Source organism: Marmota marmota, unplaced genomic scaffold (assembly GCF_001458135.2).
Source record: "Marmota marmota marmota unplaced genomic scaffold, marMar, whole genome shotgun sequence".
NCBI lineage: Eukaryota > Metazoa > Chordata > Mammalia > Rodentia > Sciuridae > Marmota > Marmota marmota.
In genome coordinates this window covers 14,904,106-14,926,158 of record NW_026000185.1, presented here as the reverse complement: position 1 = coordinate 14,926,158, position 22,053 = coordinate 14,904,106, and the positions used below count along the sequence as shown (strand labels likewise).

Sequence of the window (22,053 nt, the reverse complement as noted above, 5' to 3'; positions counted from 1 at the left end):
TTTGCTGAGAATGTTCTGTAGTGCAGGCTCTCTAGCTTTAAATTCTTTGATAAACCTTTATCATGGAAGGTTTTTATTTCATAATCAAATCTAAAGCTTAGTTTTGCTGGATATAAGATTCTTGGTTGGCATACATTTTGTTTCAGAGCTTGATATATGTTGTTCCAGGATCTTCTAGCTTTCAGGGTCTGTGTTGAAAAATCCGCTGTTATCCTAATTGGTTTCCCCCTGTATGTAATCTGATCACTTTTTCTTGTGGCTTTTAAAATTGTCTCCTTATTCTGGATGCTAGGAATTTTCATTATAATATGACTTGGTATAGATCTGTTGTGATTTTGTACATTTGGTGTTCTGTAAGCCTCTTGTATTTGATTTTCCAATTCATTTTTCATGTTTGGAAAGTTTTCTGATATTATTTCATTGAATAGATTGTTCGTTCCTTTGCTTTGGAACTCTATGCCTTCCTCTATCCCAATAATTCTTAAATTTGGTCTTTTTATGTTATTCTATAATTCTTGAATGTTTTGCTCATGGTTTCTTACCATCTTTACTGCGTGGTCAACATTCTTTTCAAGATTATATATTTTGTCTTCATTGTCTAAGGTCCCATCTTCCAAGTGATCTCATCTGTTGGTGATGCTTTCTATAGAGTTTTAATCTGGTTTGTTTCTTTCACTTCAAGGATCTCTGTTTTTTTAGAACCTCTATATGAGAGTAGTGATTATACAACATATCAAAATCTTATAAACTTTTGCTTCCTGTGTTTGCTTATGTAGCTTTTTATTGAAATGATCTTTTGCTGACTGTATTTGTTCTCTTTTATCATCTTTTAATTCACAGAACATTTTAATTATGTACATCCTGAACTGCTTCTCTGTCATTTCTGCTTTTGTGCTGGCCATGAATTGTAATAATGTAATATCTTGATTTTGGGGGGGCACTTTTTTCCTTTGTTTTTTCATGTTGTTTGTGTGTCTTCCCTTCTAGCACTGCAGATCTGAGGTGTTATAGTTTTTACCTTATAGGCTTATAATGTCCCTGCAGGTTTCCAATACTTCTTCTTTAAGGGGGAGAATATGAACGGATCTCAATACAAACAATATAGAACCTTAAATCAAATAGCTGCTACTAAGATGTTTATGGTTTTGTCATAATACACAGAAATTGTAAATTCAATTATTATCTACAATATAAACAATTAAGTTTGCAAAAGGGTCTACAGTTTCTGATAGTGGACAACACACTGGGGGTGAGGTGTAGGATGAGATCTTGAGGGGGTAGAAGGTGAGGATATAGAGTTATTAGATCTTAGAAAACGTGAAAGAGGAATCTAAAGAAGTTGGTTAATAGCAGGAGAAGAGAGAGAAAGTAAATTTGGGGAGACAAGTATGTGGGAAGAGAGTACAACAAACAAACACAAATTTTAAGTAAAAATAAAAAAATAGGAGATAAAAGAATATACAACACCACTGTAATATACTATTCAAACATACCAGTCCTCAATAGCCTAATTTATGAAAAGTACATGGTTTCTCAAATATAGGCAGGAGAAGAGAGGAAAAAAAAATCCTGAAGGAAAATGCAAGGATTGTTTTTGTTGGAGATATCTTTCCAGCTTCCCTTCTCATCCAATAGGTGGGCTTGTTTGTTGTTTGCTGGTATCTCCACCTCAGGATGGTGAAGGTTATTAGCGTGGGAGGGTTGGTCTTGTGGGCATGGCTCCTGGAGGTGGGATATAATACTTGCCAGTCCTGGATGGGAGACTGCACCCCAAGCATCCCTTTTGGGGCCCATTCATGTGATGTGGGCACCTGGTCTTATCCTTATATTGCCTGTAGGCCATGCAATTCCTGGTCTCTCATATAGCCTCTAAATTGTATCTCACTTGCCCCCTCCTTTCTACTTCCCAATCAGAAACCTTTCTCCCAGAGGTCTTATGGGCTGCACTCTTGAGGCTGCACACCTTTCATGGAGAGCTGTTTTATATTGGGCAGTTCAGGAACTGGTTTTGCCACCTGGCTTTGTGAGCTATGGACCAGCCACATTGCTGCAGGCACTGTGCTGGGTTAGCGGCTGCTGGGGAGGAGTGGGGAGTTGGGGACCTTGAGTACCTTGATAATGCTTCTGAGCCCCAGCTGGTGTTCCAATTAAAGATGACAATGAAGGTGTCCCAAGAGGGAGGTGGCTGCTTTCAGCAAAGGGGTGCTGAGTTGGGTGGGACTGGAGGTGGCATTGAGCAATGTGTTCAGAGACGAAGCTCTGTGAAAAGCAGTATTGTGGCTGATGGCTGTCACTGGATATAGTGTAGTGTCCCAAGGTGCAGGCTACCACATGTAGGGGACTGTGACAGTGGTTGCAGTGCCCCAAGATGGAGGCAACCTGAGGAACCCTACATTGGTAGATGGGGTCCACACAGGAGTGGCAGCTGGAGTTTCTGCGTGTGGGCTATGGCCAGGTGTCTTGTGGCCAGGTGTCATATGTGGGTGGATGGCCAGGAGTCCTGTCGGGGTGCTAATGCAAGGGGTCCTACTTGGGCACCCTGAGGACTTACATGGACAAGTGGTTGGTAGTCCTGCACTGATGCTATGGCCTGGAGACCTGTGAGACAGTATCCCCACTACTTGAATCCCAGATTCTGAAGTGATACAGATTCTGAAGTGATGCAGCCTCCCTCTATCTTTGATCTCCCATAAGTTTTATTATTTCAAAAAGCCAACTCCTTTGGTTTTTTTTGAATTGTTTTTTAAATCTCAGTTTCATCTCTGATTTTAAGTATATCCTATCTTTAACTGACTAGAGTGTTTGTTTTTTCCTAGGGCCTTGAAATGTAATCTCAGATTATTTATTTGATATTTTTCTTTTAATGTATGAGCTCAATGGTATGAACTTTCCTCTTAGATATTCCTTCATACTGTCCCAGAGATTTTGATATATTGTCCCCTGATTTCTTCTCTGTCAATTCATTATTCAAAAATATATTAATTAGTCTCAGGGTGTTAGTTTTTATTTTTTATCTTATAATTGACTGCTAATTCCATTCTATTATGATCTGATAGAATGCAAGGTATTAACTCAAAATTTTTTTGTAATTTCTAGTATTTGCTCTGTGGTCCACATATGGTCTATTTTAGAAAATGTTCCATGTGCTACTGAGAAGAAAGTGTATTCAGTCATTAATGAATGAAATATTCTATACATATCTGTTGAGTCTACACTAATTGTGTTTTTTAGTTCTGTAGATTCTTTTGTTATTTTTTGGGTGATCTATTCAGTGATGAGAAGCATGCTATAGTCACCCACTGTAATTGTGTTGTTATCTCTTTTATTCTTGATACTGAGAAGGGTTTGTTTGATGTACATAGATGCTCCCATAGATGCTCCATTGTTTGGGGCACAAATATTTATGATCCTTATATCTTGTTGATATGAGATTCCCTTAAGCAGTATGAAATGACCTTCTTTGTCTCTTCTAATTCTGGCTTGAAGTACACTTTATCTGGTATGAGAACAATAACCCTTGCTTGTTTACAAGATCTAAGTGAATGGCATGTTTTTTTCCTATCCTTTCACCTTTTATTTATGGATGTTCTTGCCTATGAATAAGTCTCTTGGCAACAGAATATTGTTCGGTCTTGGTTTTTAATCCAATCTGCCAGTTTGTCTTTTGATTGGTGAGTTTAAATTATTTATATTCAATATTGTTATTGAGAGATGATTTTCACTCCCTGTTATTTTGATATTAATTCTAGTTTTTAAGTTGAATTGAATTCTCCTTTGCCTGACCATTGTAGTTCCTCCCTATTTTGGCTTTCATTTTTAATTTTCATTTTTATTTATGAAATATTTTATTGAGTATGTTTTGTAGTGAAAGCTTAGAACAGTTTAACTATGAACTTTCTAAATACCTTCTCTGACATTTCATTCACTGTGCTATCAATGGAGTCTGTTGTTGAGGCATTTGTGGTTGTTTGGGATATTTGTTACCTTGTTTTTTCATGTTGTTTGTGTGTCTACCCATCTATCAATATGATTCTGAAGCAGCAGAGTCTCTGCCCTATGAACCTGTAGTATTCCTGTAGTACCTCACAGATTAGGGAGAGACAAATAATAGCAACAATCAATGCAAACATATGCAGTATTAAACTAAATACTTAGTTACTACTATGACATCTACAATACTGATCAGCATAATAAACAGAATTGTAGGGTCAACAACTGCCATGAGTAAAAACAGTAATTAATCTGGCATTAAATCAAACAACAAGTGTCATCTATGGTATCCACAGCAGTAATAACTGCAACAGCATGGTGGGGGCAGGAATTTTATAAACCAATTAATTCTAAAAGATGTTAAGGAATAGAGTTAATTAAGAGGAAAGAAAAGAGATAGTGAGTAGAAAATATTACAATTTCAACAGGTGAACAGAGAGAATGCAGAAGAGATGTAGGATGGTTATGAGGGAGAAAGAGAAAAAATAGAAGTAAAAAATTAGAGGAGAAATGAATGAGAGAACAATAGAATCTGGCTGTTAACAAAAGAAGAGAAATAAGAGAAGCAGTCAAATGAAAAACAATATAAAACCAAAGCACAAGGTACTAAACTAAAAACCCTAATGAAGACAAGGCAAGGGATAATAACTACATTCAAAATATTCTACAAATGAGAATAAAGAAACAAACATATGTGTGTGTTTGTGTGTGGGTATGTAAATGTCCACGAGATATTCAGTGCACATACCTACATACCCACACTCACAAAAGAAAAAAAAACCTAAAGCAGATTCTTCATGAAAAAAATTAAGGACCTTGTTTCCATTGAGGTGGTCAAAATAGTCAATAGAAATATATGTTCACTACCTATGCCCAACTGTCTTTCTTTCTGTTTCTTCATGAGGTATGTACTGAGCATGAGAATAGGGGACATGGGTTGTTAAATCCTTCCTCTTTTTTGCTCACCAAGTTGCCAGTAGGTTTCAAAAATCCTGTGCTTATGGGAAGTATGAGGTAGCGTGGGATGAGAAGTACTTTCAGCTTCAGTTTTGTCTGCACTGACTAGGTCGATGCTCTCCCAGGGTGATGCTGCTGCAGAGTTCTGCAAGAGGTGTTCCCATAGGTGGAATTCCAGAAGTTAGAGCTTAGATCTAGTCAGGTCCTAGACACTTTGCTGGGTGCTGTTCTGGAGAGATCAGATCAATGCACCTCTAGGTCCTTGCAGATGCTGAACTTCACTGGAATACTGTACCTCAGTTCTCTCCAGGGTTTCATTTGTGGGGTGGGGGAGCCAATCCTTGGCCCTTTCTGCTACCCATGACCCTGCATTTCCTGGCTTCCTGGGCTGAGTCCCTGCCCATTCAAATTTCTGACCCACTTTGGTTGGTCCTCAAGCCACCTCAAGCTGGGCTTCCACCTGACTTGTATTCCCCCTGGGTAAAATATTCTCCATGTCTATTTTGCTCTCGCTTTGTTAGGCAGTCTAGGTCACAAGGCAGGTGCCTGCCAGGACTGTGTATTGGACCCAGCTCAGATCTCCTTGTTCCCATAGCACCACCCCAGTGTGGCTACCTCTAGATGGCTCCTGCCTTGGCTCTCTCTGCAAACAGCTGGGAAACACCGGACAACCTTTATGCACCCGTGTACTGAGCAGTACTGCCTCTGGATCATCCTAGGGAAGGCTGCACTAAGTCTGGCCTTTGTATTTCTCAGCATTTTCCCCTCCCTCTGTGCTGTGGCTGTGCCATTACTGCTGTGGCTACTGCAACTGCTACCACCTTGGCTCTAATGTTCTTTTTTTCTTTGTTTAATGTATCCAAATTTCTCTCTCTCTAAGACACTCTCTGTCCAATATTGAGTTTTAATAAAATCCCTTTTCATTCATCTTGCAGTATTCCTGCTGCTTGAATCCTGGGTCATGAAGCAACTAGAAATATAGCCTCTCTCTAGCCAGTTATCTTGCTTCCCCTTTCCTGGTATTTTTCACATTCACTAGAATTTAAGCTTATCAAAGAAAAGGCCTACCCTTCCCATGGTATATCTATAATATCTAAAATATAGCCTAGGTAGCATTTAATGTTTATTAATCCTAAGTGAGTCTTTCAAATGTTAGACTGTTTAGGAGTCATGAAGACTGACAAGCAACAGTGGGATCATTGCTCATGAGAAAAGTTACTTTCAGGTGGTAGGCAAATCACTGATGAGGCAGGTAAGTTCATCAAGGGTCAGAGCCAGTAACACATTTAAGTTAATCCTCGTTTCTGACACATGAGCAGTAAAATTTCCTGCTTTGTGAATTCAACAGGTACAGGACGGATGAAATAAAATATTTCTTCCTCTTTGGGGATCTAAGAAGTAGTCCAGTTGGTGGCATTTCATAGAGCCAGAGCAGAGTGAGAAAGTGTCTCATTTAAAATAAGGGGATGGAAAAGCTAGATAAGCAAAGCCAAAAACCCATATGGAGAGCCCCAGTCTAAGAATCATGAAGGGGAATTTTGGGTAGAGGGAAAAGAGAACTACTAGTCCAAAAGGACAGAGAAACTGATACAAAGTTAGAGTAAGATTCTTAGACAAAGGGACTACAAATATGAGAGCAGAAATAATTTGAAAGTACATTGTTCAGTATAACTTGGAATGTATAAATGACAATGGATTTTGGAGCAATGCCAGTTAGGATTCTGATTCTGTACTAGCCGGGTGAACTTACTTCTCTGAGCCTCAGATGCCTTGCTTGTTAATATGACTTGAATTTCTAAATAAAACATGGGAAATAACTTCTCATGAGACTTAGGTAGAAATATTGGTTTTAATTAACAAATTAATTAATAGTAAGTATTAATAATAAATCTTATTTACATTTTTATTTTCATTTGTTAACCAAGAAGCAGCAGCTAGATGTGCCAGAAAAGTTTAAAGATTTACAGAAAGAATGAAACCTTGACACAAAGATGAAGAGATTCAGGGGTTATCTGACACTGCACTTCACAGCAGGGAAATAATCAAGCCAGGGACCATATCTGGATCAGACTCCCTATTTCCTATAGTGACAGATGTGAACAGTGGCCCTCAAAAAGAATGTTGACTTTTCCTTGTCATGCTGGTTTGCTGGTGAGCTGTACACTAAAAAGACTGGTGTTGAGAATCCACCCAATATTACATATATGAAGGAAGTACTAATCTGTTCTACTCCCAGATGCTAGTCTTCCCTGAGCTGCTCTTCCAGTTGTTGGGATCCTGACTCTCCCTCAAAATCAATTTTAGGGCACCTATGTAATAATCAAATTTTCTTGTGGTCATGGGAGCCAAACGGACCAAAAGTTTATATTTTTTTCTCCAAAGATTAATATTACTATTCAAGAATAGTTGGCAGTAATAATTTATCCTTTATAAGAGCAATTAGCATGGTATTTTATAATGATTTACTTTCATTTTTGTGTCCATTGTGAATTATTTGAGCACTGAGATATCTTATTTATAGTCTTTATATTCCCAACATCTCTGGTAAAGGAACTTTTATCTCTTTTACTCCCGTCTTTACCCCATCAACTATCTTGCTTTTGTATCTTGAGCACCTCCAGTATTTATACAAAATAACAAAGGTTGATACTATTTACTAATAAGCAAAAAATTACAGTAAAAGATGTTGTGCATTCTTATACACTCACTCTCTATATGACTTTCTTAATGTACAAAAAGGAGTTCTGAGTCAAACACTAGTTCTTCTTTGCAGACATGGCAATCTTGGATGTGGAGTATAAAAGTGGGGAGTGGAGAAAGGAAAATTCAGATATTGAGTCTAAGTTGTGCATTTACAGTCCCATTTTATCAGACAGCACAACACCGGCAATTAGTGGGCAGTGCCTTAGCTATATAGCAGTAAGGGACAAAGTTACAAGTGCCCCTAATACTTTAAGAGCTATTTTTGGCCAAGGCATAATGGTGAAAAAAAAATGTGAAAAACCAGCTGAAACAATATGAGGGAGAATCTTTCCATGAGTTTTGTAGAGTATGTTCTATGAAATTATAAGCCAATACAGTTACAAATTACTTGACAGGTTTTATTTTAAGATGCGATTAGTTAAGTGGGAATTTCTATGGGTAACAAAAGGAAAATGACCATTCATGCAACCTCAGATAATACTCACCAGTAGTAAGCAGCAGGGAATGGAGAAGCAGATGAGATCCCACAACAAAGCAGACAGCCAGTACGTAAGTACATAGACCCCACTCAGAAACTGGATATGTTTTGCTTTACTGATTCTTTCAATTACAGTTTGGAGACAAAAGCTACCAGCAACAACAGAAATTCCAAAAGCCAAACATTGTACTATTTGCAATCCATTTATAGGCCTATGGAAAATGAAATAAAAGATGAAATAAAGGTAGAAAACACTGATTTCAGTAGCTGTTTTCTAATGTTTATGGTAAGATGGAAAGGGGCTATCTTGAGGCTCAATTACAGTAAAAGTAAAATCATACATACACTGTATTAGAACCATAAACAGGGAGTGGTTGAGGCTTGTTGGAGACTGTAATAGAAGCTCTAGGGCCAGAGAGTAACATAAAAAGAATGTTGTCTAACACCGCCAGGGATGTTGCAGATGAATGGTATGCCTTATTATTGAACAAAACAGTAAATACGGTTTTGTTTTTTTCAACCTTAATGGAAAGTGCAATAATACAGAAGTCACGACACTCTTTACTTTCCAATATGTAATTCTGCACATTACCTAGAATAAAGAAAGAAATTCTTTACATTATAAGTCTTTCTTATCTAAAGAAAGCAATTCATCAATGAATCAACAGGTTAATATGTCTATTAGTACTTATGTTGAAGGTCCAAATAATCTTCCTTGCTATTTATCATTTCCCATTCCAACTTTCTACAATGGGGCTATTTCAAATCCTAACTTTTTTCTTCAAGAATTATACTCCATCACTAATCCTTATAGTAATCTCATTATTTACAACCCATAAAATAGTGATTCTCTTGTCTAAAGCAAGCATGGTTTGCTTGTTTTTCAAAAACTGTTTTGACTGTTCTATTTTAATTTGCATTTCTACTTATATTTTAAAATCAGCCTCTCAATTTATACAAAAAAGACTGCTGGGATTTTGGAAAGGATTGGACTAATCTACAGACAAATTTGGAAAAAACTGTTATCCTAACAATAGTTAGTTTTCCAATACATAATGTGGAATTTTCTCCATTTGTTTAATTTTCTTAGTAACATTTAGTAATTTTCAGTTTAGAAGTCTTCTGCTTATTATCTTAAATTTATTCCTAAGTATTTTATTCTTTTGGTTGTTATTGTGAATTTGATGTATTTTCTTTCCCTAGTAATTTGCCTATTACATATAAGTGGAAATTTAAAAAAAAAATCAAGTCTGAAAATTTCTGCCTTTTGACTGGAATGTTTACTCTGTTTATATTTACTATAATTATTCACATGCCAGAATTTATACCAGTCACCTTTCCATGTCTTATCTCCTTGTTTCTTTCTCCATTGCTGGAGAATACATTTTGTGGAAAAATATATTTTAAACTATAACCTTTAAATTCTTTTTTTGTTGTCATTTGACTATTTTAAAGCTATTTTCTCTATGGATGCTCTGGAGTTTATAACAGAAATCCTAATTTAAAACAATGTGATTAAGGTGAATACTAATTTGCTTCCAAGAGTACTCAGAAATTTGCTCCAACATAGCTCTTCCCTCTCTTCTATGTACTATTATAGTACAAATTATACCTTTATATATTACAAGTCCATTAACACAGTTTTATAATTATTGTTTTATCTAATTATCTTTACTGCTTTTAAAATTTATCTCAGAAATTATCTTTTCTAATTTTTCATTCCTTCAGAATTACTGTCTGGTATCCTTACATTTCAGACTGAATGAATTGCTTTAGTGTGTTTTACAGATAGAAAGATCTGCTGGTGATTAATTTTCCATTTTCATTTATTTGGGAATGCCTTTATTTCATTATTTTTGAAAGGAAATATACTGGATATATAAGGTTCCTGGATGTCACTTTTCTTTTAGCAATTTGATCATCCCACTATCTTCTTACCTTCTGATATAAGTCAGCTATTAATCTTTTTAATCCACTGATATGGTAGGGTGTGGGTGAAAGAAGTAGGTCAGTGGGGGCCTGCCTTTGGGGTTTATATTTTGTTCCTGGAGAGCAGAGTTCTGTTTTCGGCTGTCATGCCCTGAGCTTCTTTCCTCTGCCACACACCCTTCTGCCATGATGTTCTGTCTCATCTTAGGCTCAGACCTATGGAGTTGGCTGGCCAAGAACTGAACCTCTGAAACTGTGAGCCAAAATGAACTTTTCCTCTTTTATGTTGTTCTTGTCAGGTCTTTTGGTTGTAGTGATATAAAAGCTAAAATTCCTTCTTCAGTTTCACTCCTTTTACATTTTACTATAGGTAGCAGGGAAAAACCAGGACATGACTTCAACAGATCTTCTCAGGTAAATATCCAACTTCATCACTTTCTACAGAACACTAGAACACAAGTTGGTCAAGTTATCTGCCCCTTTGTAACAAGAGTGACTTTTTCTCCAAGTTTAAAAATTGGTGCATTATGATTATAAATAATAATAGGATTCATAGTGAAATATTCATACATGCATATAATTTAATCAGTTTCATTTCCCAGTATTGCTTCTTTTCCTCCCTTTCTCCCTTTCCCTGAGCCTCTTCCTTTACTGGTCTCCCTTATATTTTCATGAGCTACCTTTAAAAAATTATTCTCTTTAGCTTTCACATATAAAACATATGACCCTTGACTTTCTGAATCTAGCTAATTTTGCTTAACATAATGTTCTATAGTTCTACCCATTTTCCTGCAGATGGCAAAATTCCATTCTTCTTTATAGCTGAATAAAACACACATAAACACACATAAATGCACATTTTCTTTATCCATTCATCTGCTGATGGACACCTGGGCTGGTTCCATAACCTGGTTATTATGGAATCATGCTACTATAAACATAGGTATTTATATATCACTTTAGTATGCTGGCTTTCATTCTTTTGGATAAATACTGAGGAGTAGAATATTTAGGTCATATGATGCTTCCATTCCTAGTCTTTTGAGGAACCTCCATACTGAGTTACATGTGGCTGTACCTATTGGTAATCCCACCAACACTGTGTAAATATTCCTTTCTTCCAACATCTTTGCCAACTTTTATTATTATTGTTGTTGTTGTTTTTAAAATATTTTTTTAGTTGTTGATAGACCTTTATTTATTTATATGTGGTGCCAAGAATTGAACCCGGTGTCTCACACATACCAAGCAAGTGCACTACCGCTGAGCCTCAGCCCCAGCCCCTCTTTTATTATTTTTATTCTTGATGATGGCCATTCTAACTGGAATTAAATGAAATCTCAGTGTAATGTTGATTTGCATTTCCCTGATGGCTAAAGATGTTGGACATTTTTCCATATATATTTGTTGGGTATCTGTATTTATTCTTTTGAGACATGTCTATTTAGTTCATTTAACTATTTATTGGGCTACTTGTTTTATTCCTGATAAGTTTGAGTCCTTTATATATTATGAATATTAATCCATTGTGAGAAGGGTAGGTAGCAAATATTTTCTCCATTTTATGGGCTCTGTCTTCACTCCATTGTTTCCTCTGCTGTGAAGCTTTTTAATTTGATAATATTCCATTTATAAATTCTTAGTATTATTTCTTGAGTTTTAGAAGTCCTATTAAGGAGGTCACTGACAGCAAGTATATCTTAGAATTTCCTTCTTCTACATATGGATAACTAGTTTTCCCCAGTACCATTTGTTAAAAAGCTGTCTTTTCTCCAAAGTATGTTTTTTGTGCCTTGGTCTAGAATCAGATGACTATATCTGTGTGGGATGTCTTTGTGTCTTCTATTCCATTGATCTATGTGTCTATTTTTATGCCTACAGTTTTTAAATAGTTTTTTTAAAAAAATCAGTACTTTATATATGCATATAAAGATGAAATTCACTGGGGTATATTCATATTTGCATATAATATAGTTTGGTCAATGTCATTCCACTGTTTCTCTCTTTTCTGTCCCTCCTCCCTTTCTCTCAATTCACTTTCTTTGCTCCACTTATGTCCCTTTTATTTTCATGGGACTCCCCCACCCCCAACCTTTTTTCCTTCTTATTTTGGTTTAGCTTCTGCATATAAGGAAAAACATCTGACCCTTGACTTTCTGAGTCTGGCTTACTTCACTTAGCATGATGGTCTCCAGTTCCATTCACTTAATAGCAAATACCATAAATTCATTCTTCTTTATGGTTGAGTAAAATTACATTGTGTATATATTCCACATTTTCTGTATCCATTCATCTGTTGCCAGGCACCTGAGCTAGTTCCATACCTTAGCTACTGCAAGTTGTACTGCTAAACACAGATGTGCTGTGGCTGTATCACTATAGTATGCTGATTTTAGTTCTTTAGGATAATTACCAAGGAGGGAGACAACTATGTTATATGGTGATTCCATTTCTAGTTTTTGATATCCATACTGCTTTTCAGAGTGGCTGTACTAATTTTCAGTCTTACCAACAATTAATAAGTGTACCTTTTCCTCCACATCTTTGCCAGCATTTATTATTATCTGTATTCTTGATAATTGCCATTTTTTTTAGAGCTGATAAAAAGTTATCAAGTTTTTATTTTTATTTTTATTTATTTTTTTTATTGGTTGTTCAAAACATTATAAAGCTCTTGACATATCATATTTCATACAATAGATTCAAGTTGGTTATGAACTCCCAATTTTACCCCAAATACAGATTGCAGAATCACATCGGTTACACATCCACATTTTTACATAATGCCCTATTAGTAACTGTTGTATTCTGCTACCTTTACTATCCTCTACTATCCCCCCTCCCCTCCCCTCCCATCTTCTCTCACTACCCCGTCCACTGTAATTCATTTCTCTCCTTGTTTATTTTCCCATTCCCCTCACAACCTCTTATATGTAATTTTGTATAACAATGAGGGTCTCCCTCCATTACCATGCAATTTCCCTTTCTCTCCCTTTCCCTCCCACCTCATGTATCTGTTTAATGTTAATCTTTTCTTCCTGCTCTTCCTCCCTGCTCTGTTCTTAGTTGCTCTCATTATATCAAAGAAGACATTTGGTATTTGTTTTTTAGGGATTGGCTAGCTTCACTAAGCATGATCTGCTCTAGTGCCATCCATTTCCCTGATGGCTAAAGATGTTGGACATTTTTCCATATATATTTGTTGGGTATCTGTATTTATTCTTTTGAGACATGTCTATTTAGTTCATTTAACTATTTATTGGGCTACTTGTTTTATTCCTGATAAGTTTGAGTCCTTTATATATTATGAATATTAATCCATTGTGAGAAGGGTAGGTAGCAAATATTTTCTCCATTTTATGGGCTCTGTCTTCACTCCATTGTTTCCTCTGCTGTGAAGCTTTTTAATTTGATAATATTCCATTTATAAATTCTTAGTATTATTTCTTGAGTTTTAGAAGTCCTATTAAGGAGGTCACTGACAGCAAGTATATCTTAGAATTTCCTTCTTCTACATATGGATAACTAGTTTTCCCCAGTACCATTTGTTAAAAAGCTGTCTTTTCTCCAAAGTATGTTTTTTGTGCCTTGGTCTAGAATCAGATGACTATATCTGTGTGGGATGTCTTTGTGTCTTCTATTCCATTGATCTATGTGTCTATTTTTATGCCTACAGTTTTTAAATAGTTTTTTTAAAAAAATCAGTACTTTATATATGCATATAAAGATGAAATTCACTGGGGTATATTCATATTTGCATATAATATAGTTTGGTCAATGTCATTCCACTGTTTCTCTCTTTTCTGTCCCTCCTCCCTTTCTCTCAATTCACTTTCTTTGCTCCACTTATGTCCCTTTTATTTTCATGGGACTCCCCCACCCCCAACCTTTTTTCCTTCTTATTTTGGTTTAGCTTCTGCATATAAGGAAAAACATCTGACCCTTGACTTTCTGAGTCTGGCTTACTTCACTTAGCATGATGGTCTCCAGTTCCATTCACTTAATAGCAAATACCATAAATTCATTCTTCTTTATGGTTGAGTAAAATTACATTGTGTATATATTCCACATTTTCTGTATCCATTCATCTGTTGCCAGGCACCTGAGCTAGTTCCATACCTTAGCTACTGCAAGTTGTACTGCTAAACACAGATGTGCTGTGGCTGTATCACTATAGTATGCTGATTTTAGTTCTTTAGGATAATTACCAAGGAGGGAGACAACTATGTTATATGGTGATTCCATTTCTAGTTTTTGATATCCATACTGCTTTTCAGAGTGGCTGTACTAATTTTCAGTCTTACCAACAATTAATAAGTGTACCTTTTCCTCCACATCTTTGCCAGCATTTATTNGCACAGAAACCACAGCCCCGCCAACAATCCCAATCCACAAACTCTCCCTGTATAAAAAATATTCAAAGAAAAAAAAGGCGGGGCGCACTGAGCTTTCTTTGCCTCGGGTACTTACAATCCACTGCTGATTACACACTCAGCTTCTCTGCCTGGAGCGAAGCGAAAGAGGAAGCAGATGGGAGCAAAGCGCCCGCGGCTCTGAGCAGCCAAGCCTCCGGGAGCCAAGCGTCTCTGTTTCGATCTCTTTGTTCTTCCTGCTGCTTGGCAAAGTGGTCTGCTACAGATTAATGGTGAAAGGAGCTCTAACAGACTGTGCGAAATCTCTATTAAAGCCGCTGTTCTGAGCACCACGCTCAGCACTTCAGCAACCCCCGTACGCAGCGGCCATCTTCTTGATAATTGCCATTTTGACTGGAGATGAAATCAATTTTGATTTGCGTTTTCTATAGTTTGAACAACATGCTCCTCATTACTGAGCCCTTAGTGCTCATATTTCTACAAAATATTATGTTAATGATGATATGTTGTAAGTATGCCTCTAACATAATAGCTTTATCTTTTTTGGGGGGTACTCGACCACTGAACAACATCCCAACCCTATTTTGTATTTTATTTAGAGACAGGGTCTCACTGAGTTGCTCAGCACCTCACTTTTGCTTTGAACTCACAATCCTCCCATCTCAGCCTCCTAAGCAACTGGGATTACAGGCAAGCACCACAGCTCCTGGCCATAATAGCTTTCTTGAAAACATTTTTCTTTTCTATATTAGCCCTCATGAGAATCACCTTTAATATTCATATTTCAGCCAACAGCCTCTTTAAGACTAGCTAGGTTTTTTTTTTTAATGTGTACTTCAAAACTTTCTCAGCATCTCCCCATAACTAGTTCTAAAGTCAATTCCCCACTGTTTGGTATTTGTTGTAGCAGCATCCAATTTCCTGGTATCAAAATATGTATTTGTTTGCTAAGGCTGCCATAAGAAATACCATATACTCAATCATTTAAACAACAGAATGTCTCAGTTTGAAGACTAGAAATCTGGGATCAAGTGATGGCAGGGTTGGTTTCTTCTGAAACCTCTTTCCTTAGTTTTTAGGTGGCTTTCTTTTTTTAATGTATTCCTGTGGTCTTCCCTCTATGTATGCATATATATGTCCAATTTCCTTTTCTTATAAGAACACCAGTGATACTAGACTAGGGTCTTTCTTACTGACCTAATTTTAAATTTAATTACCTTTTCAAAACCTTATCTCCAAACACATTCTGAGATACTGGAAATTAGGACTTCAACATTCGAATTTTTGTTTGGGGTGGCACAATTTAGCCCATAACTATTTTTGTTGTTGTTGAAAAGTGTAAATTCATAATAAATATTGTATATACTAATTCCTTTGCCCTCCATATTTGTTATAACTGTTCTTTTTAAAGTTGCTGCTCCTCATTTTAGTGACTTAATATAGATCAATTTAGTAGATGCTATGTTCTGAACAGGATGCTGCCATGAATTTCTTTGAGAGACTTTTGAAAATAATTCTGGCCTTTATTTTTATGCCTAGCTCACAGATGTCAGCCCCAGGTCTGTATATTTAGTGATTAAAAAAACAAGGTCCTTGAATGCTTTAAGTCAGTAGTTTCCTTGATTTGTCAAGTAGATCTGTATATGAAGGCAGACCATCAAGCCTTAGGCAATTTACAAGTAAGAGTCAACTTTTACTTCATGCTTGTACAGGTCTTCAACATCCATCAGAGGTTAGTGGTTGAGGTATTCTCCTTTCCTATGTCATTCCTGGCCACACATACTAACATTTAAACCATTGTAATGACAAAACTTTTCAAAGTTCACTGTGGTTATCTAGTTCTTAAGGTATTTCTTTTTAATTTTTGGCCAGGTTCTTGCCTGACTCTGTTGAAATCACAGCCTTAGCCACCTGTGGTGATGTTACCAGCAGATTGCTACTAATTTTAGTAATGGCCTGAGAATAATGCTTTATTTTATTAATTTTTTATCTTTTAGAGCTTAGTTTTGATTCAAATCCAATAGTAACAATGTTATTGGAATAGAGATTTTCAGGAATTCTGTAGTTGACAATGTTCTAAGGATAGGGCTTTTAACAGAGCTCGAAACAGATGGGTCCTTTCTGCTAATTGCAAGGCTACTACTGGCTTTTCATGGCTGGTGAGGGAGGGTGATGGGAATGGTGCTAACTTAAAATGCAGATCTTATAGATGTTCAATAATTTTTCTTGAATAGATACATTCTAATTTGTTTTCTGCTTTTGGTTAATGTCTAGCTTTTGAAAATGTGTGATTTAAATTATATTTTACAAATATTTTGTTCTTTTTGTGAGAATATTGGTTAATTCCATCTTACCCGAAGTTCAAATCATCCACATACTAGGTGTTGGGGTAATTTGTGAAATAGAAAAGTTAATTAATCAAGTATCTTAGAGAGTTATTTTAACGATAATAAAGAGAATGCAGAGAATACATTCATTTGGACAAAATTAGTTACACAGACTACCTTCAAAAATTAGTTCTGAAAAGTCAATCTTTTAAGTATTCAACCATCTGTTTTTAGAATGGCAAATATACTAAAGGACAGCTTTCAATTATTGGAACCAACATTCTTATCATGTGAGAGCCCAGATAGACATCTATATTTTGGTCAAAATAAAAACGCTAATGCAAAATTGCATAATACAATATTTTCACTCTGGGATTATGCAATTTAGCCCAAAGATCCTATAGCCAAAATGTCTTTAACCTTTATGTCTAGTTGTCTCCAGTTTAGTTGCTTCTATGATACTGGTAATTAGGAGGAAAAAAAAGAGTAACTAAATACCATAGTTAAGTCCTTTCTTTGCAAGTGACAAAAGTCTTCATATAGCAGCAATCTCTTTCCTTTCTATGAGTCTTACCTTTAACTTTCCGTAGCTCTTGATTTTTAGACTTTAGAAAAATCTCTAGTTTCTTTATGAGAGTCAGAGCCAAACCAGAATTCCCTGAAATTGAGTAAGGCACAATGGTTTGACCATAATGTCTCAAATCCATTTCTCTTGCAGGCATATAATCATCCTTGAAGTTTAGAGCTATTAAGAGATAGGTAGTGACAACCAAAATTACTATTATCTGTAGCAAGATCAACTTCCAGTTGCGCCAACTGAAAAGTGCCCTTTTTATAAACATGGAACAAAACTGCTGGCGGTAAAGTGGAAACTAAAAAGAAGAGGGAAAATAGTATTACAATGGTTAGTGACCCAAGTAGGATATACATGTAAAATACATTAGTTTAAATGTTTCAAATTTTATGGTGAAAATACACACATATAAATTTATGCTTTAAACTGAGCCCAAGAAAACAAGATGTTTATTTGTGTAAGATATTAAGTGAAGATTAAAATGGGGCTTCTAATCTGATTATACTGAAAATCTTAAGATGATTTATTAACATGGTATAATACTTCTGATTGGAAAATCCAAATTATATCTTTTATTTAATATTAAGCTATAATTTTTCTATTTTCTCCATTTTATAAAAAAACATTCCATAAACTATTATATTTCTCCTGGGTATAATACATGAACTCTAGTTCATAGACAGAACGTGTCCTTAATTTGATCAACAAATATTTTCTGAATGTAATGGTCAAAGTTCTTGGGTCTAGTCAAAACTGAACAAAGGGAAAACTTATAATGAGAACTTTTCAAAGAGAATTTTGAGAAATAATAAGGCTGAAGGTAGCAGCTGTAATCTTTTATCTAGAACCCATTTCTCCTGCATGAGGAAATTAATGTGGTTATTACAGACTGGACCATATTTGGCTTGCTAAGCTCCAAACATATTTTAAATTTAAATATTAAACTACATGAACATATGTAAACCAAACATATTAGTGAATATGCTTACCCCAGTATTAAATTTAATGGTAGCAAGTTCATTAAAACTGGAAAAAACTGGTCTTTCAAAACTTCCAGACAGGCTCTGCTGTTTGTTTTGGTCATGAATACTCATTTGGGAAGTTGCCAGCTTATTGACCCTATACACATACACACATACATGAAATGAGCACAGATCATTTAGTTTTAATCATAGCCACAATCTGTTTTATTTAAGGAATGGTAAATGAGGTTTAAAACTTGAAAGAGTCCTCTTGCTCATGGATTGGCAGGAGCATTGCACATGAGCAATATGATAATGGTGGTTCTCAATAAACCAGTCAGAAGACTGCTGCCAACTGATGGCAAGGTTTCTACCATTCTGAGGCAACATGAGAAATACAATACATTTTGTTTCATTAAGCTGAACTTACTCAGTTAAATGACTTACCTTTAATCAAAGATATCTGTCCTTCAGGATTTAATATGTTCTTTGTTTTATAAAATGACAGGGACATTGAGCAGTAAGGTTTTAAAATTAGATAAAAGTCCTTATATTTCCCACTACTGCCTATGTTTGAAGCTGGTTTTTTTTGGGTGTGGATACTTGAGAAGAATGCAGATACATACAAGTAGTTATAAACCAAAGGGGGAATGCTAGTTAGAATAATAGAAGAAAAAAGACATCACAGCATATTTAGAGACAGGAGAAGTGGTAAAACACCTGGTGGAAAATACATTACTTGAAAAGGCATATTATTTTATAAACCATAGAGCTATCAATAACTTTCTGCTAGTATTTTTTTGGACTATATTACTAAACTCTGACATGAGTAAGTAATGAGTAGGTTGGTGACTTAGGTATGCTTTAAAAACCACATATCAGCATAATACATCCCATCAATAGACTTAAAGACAAGAATCATATGATTATCTCAATAGATGCAGAATAAGGATTTGACAAAACATAGCATCTCTTCATATTCAAAACACTAGAAAAACTAGGGATAGTAGAAACATACCTCCACATTGTAAAAGCTATCTATGTTAAGTCCAGGGCCAACATCATCCTAAATGGAGAAAGACTAAAAGCATTCCCTCTAAAAAATGGAACAAGACAGGGATGCCCTCTTCACCATTTCTATTCAAACTACTCCTTGAAACTCTAGCCAGAGCAATCAGACAAATGAAAGAAATTAAAAGCATATGATTAGGAAAAGAATAATTCAAACTATCATTATTTGCTGATGACATGATTCTATATTTAGAAGATCCAAAAATTTCTACCAGAAAACTTCTAGAACTAATAAGTGAATTCAGCGAAATAGCAGGATATAAAATCAACACCCGTAAATCAAATGTATTTCTATACATCAGTGTTGAATCTACTAAAAGAGAAATTAGGAAAACGACCCTATTCATAATGTCTAAAAAAAAATACTTGGGAATCAATCTAACAAAAGAGGTGAAAGAAGGGAGGCCGCCCCGACCTGCGGTCTGCTCCCCGCAGCCACTGACCCGGCTGCAAAAGAAAAAGTTTCCGAGAGGCAGGTGGAGAAAGGGGAGAAGGGCTACCTGGAGCGGCAGGGGGCGGCAGAGCGCCCGGAGCCCCGGACATGTTCAGGTGGAAGCAGGTGAAGCCGTGAAAGGATCACTAGGCAATGCTGAGCTGACGTGGATCTGGGGCGAACAGTCTGTGCCTCTCAGAACACACACCAAACCCGGATCGGCTGAATTCAAGCTCCCGTTTGCCTGCGTCTCACAAAGTGCTGTGACTCAGTGCTAAACGATCCTGCTGAAACAACTGGTCAGCCCTTCTGAACCTGCGGAGATTAATACCAACTGAGCCTTCATAGGCAGTGGCCACAGGTTTGAGACGGGGCTTGGGACAGCCAGTCACCCGGCAAAGGGAACGAACTGTCGCCATTTGCATGGGATACCACCATGGCAGAGAACTGACGTCACCAGAATGCGGCGGAGGAGATAACTTCATTGAAACCAGCAGCGGCAGGTGTGTAACCCCCAGCCCCCCCTCTCCACACAGCGGGGAAACCTCAAGGGCCCCTCCCAGCTCTCCCATGAGCACGATAGTCAGACCGAGGGAATCAGGAGTGGCGCGGGACCCCCGGCTACCGCTCCCACCAGTGCTGACAACTGAGGTCTCTTGCACCAGCTACCGGGGGCGTGGCTACCGGAAGGCAAGCAAAATACGCTGAGGGTTCTCAGCCCCAAGCTCCACAAACATAGGGTCTGAGAGAACGGCAAACAGGGAGAGTGTGCCCAGTAGTTCAAGAAAATAGGGCTCCCGGGAGCAGCAGACCTGGAGTGTAGCCAGTATTGTGGTGAGCGTCACTGGTCAGTGGGGCTTGGCTGGAGGAAAAGTGGGGAAGTGACTAGACACAAGAAAAGGCCCTAGGACTCAGGATTGGAGACCCGCACAGTCGGGGAGGAGGCGCTGCTGCACAGTGATTGGTTCCCGCGTATTGAGAGGAGAAGCTTGACCCGATGGGAACAGCTCCACCTACTGGAAGAGAAGTTAATCAAGACTGCATTTAAAAAAATTTTTTTTGGGGGGGTTTCATTTTTATTTATTTTTTATTTTTTTAATATTTTTTTATTATTTTTTAATTTTTAATTTTTATTTCTTTCATTATTTTTTTAAATTTTTTTCTTTTCTATTTTTTTGTCTTTTCATTTCTTTATTCCCCTTTCCTTGAATTCTACCTGTTTACTCTCATTCTCTTTAGTGACTTCTTCCCTTCCCTTCTAATACCTTTCCTCACAAGCATCACGACGCTGTTTATGTGTAATTTACTAAATATGTATAGGTCAATGTTCTGAGGCATTATATAGTGCTACCAAGTCCCTAGCTACCCAAATACTCCAGACCATTCTCCTGTTAACATCCCTCGTCAGTAGAGCAACCTTCCAAGGCTGCCAAGAGATAGAAACCTCAATACCATCACATCATTCGACTTAAATATAAGTCCCAAGACCAAACTGCAGACCGCTATATGCCATCAGACTCCGTACACAGTTTAGGAAATGAATGAATCAACACTAAAGTGCAACAAAACTCATCATCTCTAGTCATAGACTCCCATCACAAAAGAGAGACCCCAGAGTCACACAAAACCAAATAAATTTATAGGAGTAAACAGTAACTCAGCAAACAGAGCAAGAAGTAATATAAGCAGCATGAAAAAGCAAGGAAGAAAAGGAGTACAAACAATGCAGGACAGCCTAAATATACAGGAGGACCTAGAGGCATCAGAAAAATGGCCAAATAAAGAAATCAAGGAATACCTTAGATGGAATGGAATCTTAAAGAGGACATGAGACAGCAAATTCTAACACTAAAAGAACACATTGAAAATGAATTACATAAACAGATAAAAGAAGCAAATAAGCATCTTTATCAGGAGATATAGATTATTAAAAAAATCAAACAATAATTCTAGAAATGAAGGAAACCATAAACCAAATTAAAAACTCAAATGAGATTATCACTAACAGAGTGGAGCAAGTAGAAGCCAGAACGTCAGATAATGAAGACAAAATATATCATCTTGAAAAGAGTCTAGCCAACTCAGAAAGGCTGGTAAAAAATCACGAGAAAAACATCCAAGAGATATGGGATAACATAAAAAAACCAACCATAAGAGTCATCAGGATAGAGGAAGGTATAGAGGTTCAAACCAAGGGAATGAGCAACCTGCTGAATGAAATAATTATAGAAAACTTTCCAGATATAAAAACGGAAA

General features: G+C 36.6%; 1 protein-coding gene across 1 annotated transcript in view; it reads right to left on the bottom strand.

Annotated features, from left to right (window-relative positions):
* Nucleotides 1-22,053, bottom strand: part of LOC107146541 (phospholipid-transporting ATPase ABCA3-like) — a 139,150-nt gene that overhangs the window by 28,953 nt on the left and 88,144 nt on the right. Inside the window, exons 17-21 of the mRNA XM_015490639.2 lie at nucleotides 18,321-18,450; nucleotides 17,332-17,629; nucleotides 8,474-8,720; nucleotides 8,136-8,340; nucleotides 4,957-5,092 (exon numbers count right to left, since the gene is read on the bottom strand). Coding sequence (XP_015346125.1) covers nucleotides 4,957-5,092; nucleotides 8,136-8,340; nucleotides 8,474-8,720; nucleotides 17,332-17,629; nucleotides 18,321-18,450 — 1,016 coding nt within the window. The remainder of the gene's footprint in view (nucleotides 1-4,956; nucleotides 5,093-8,135; nucleotides 8,341-8,473; nucleotides 8,721-17,331; nucleotides 17,630-18,320; nucleotides 18,451-22,053) is intronic.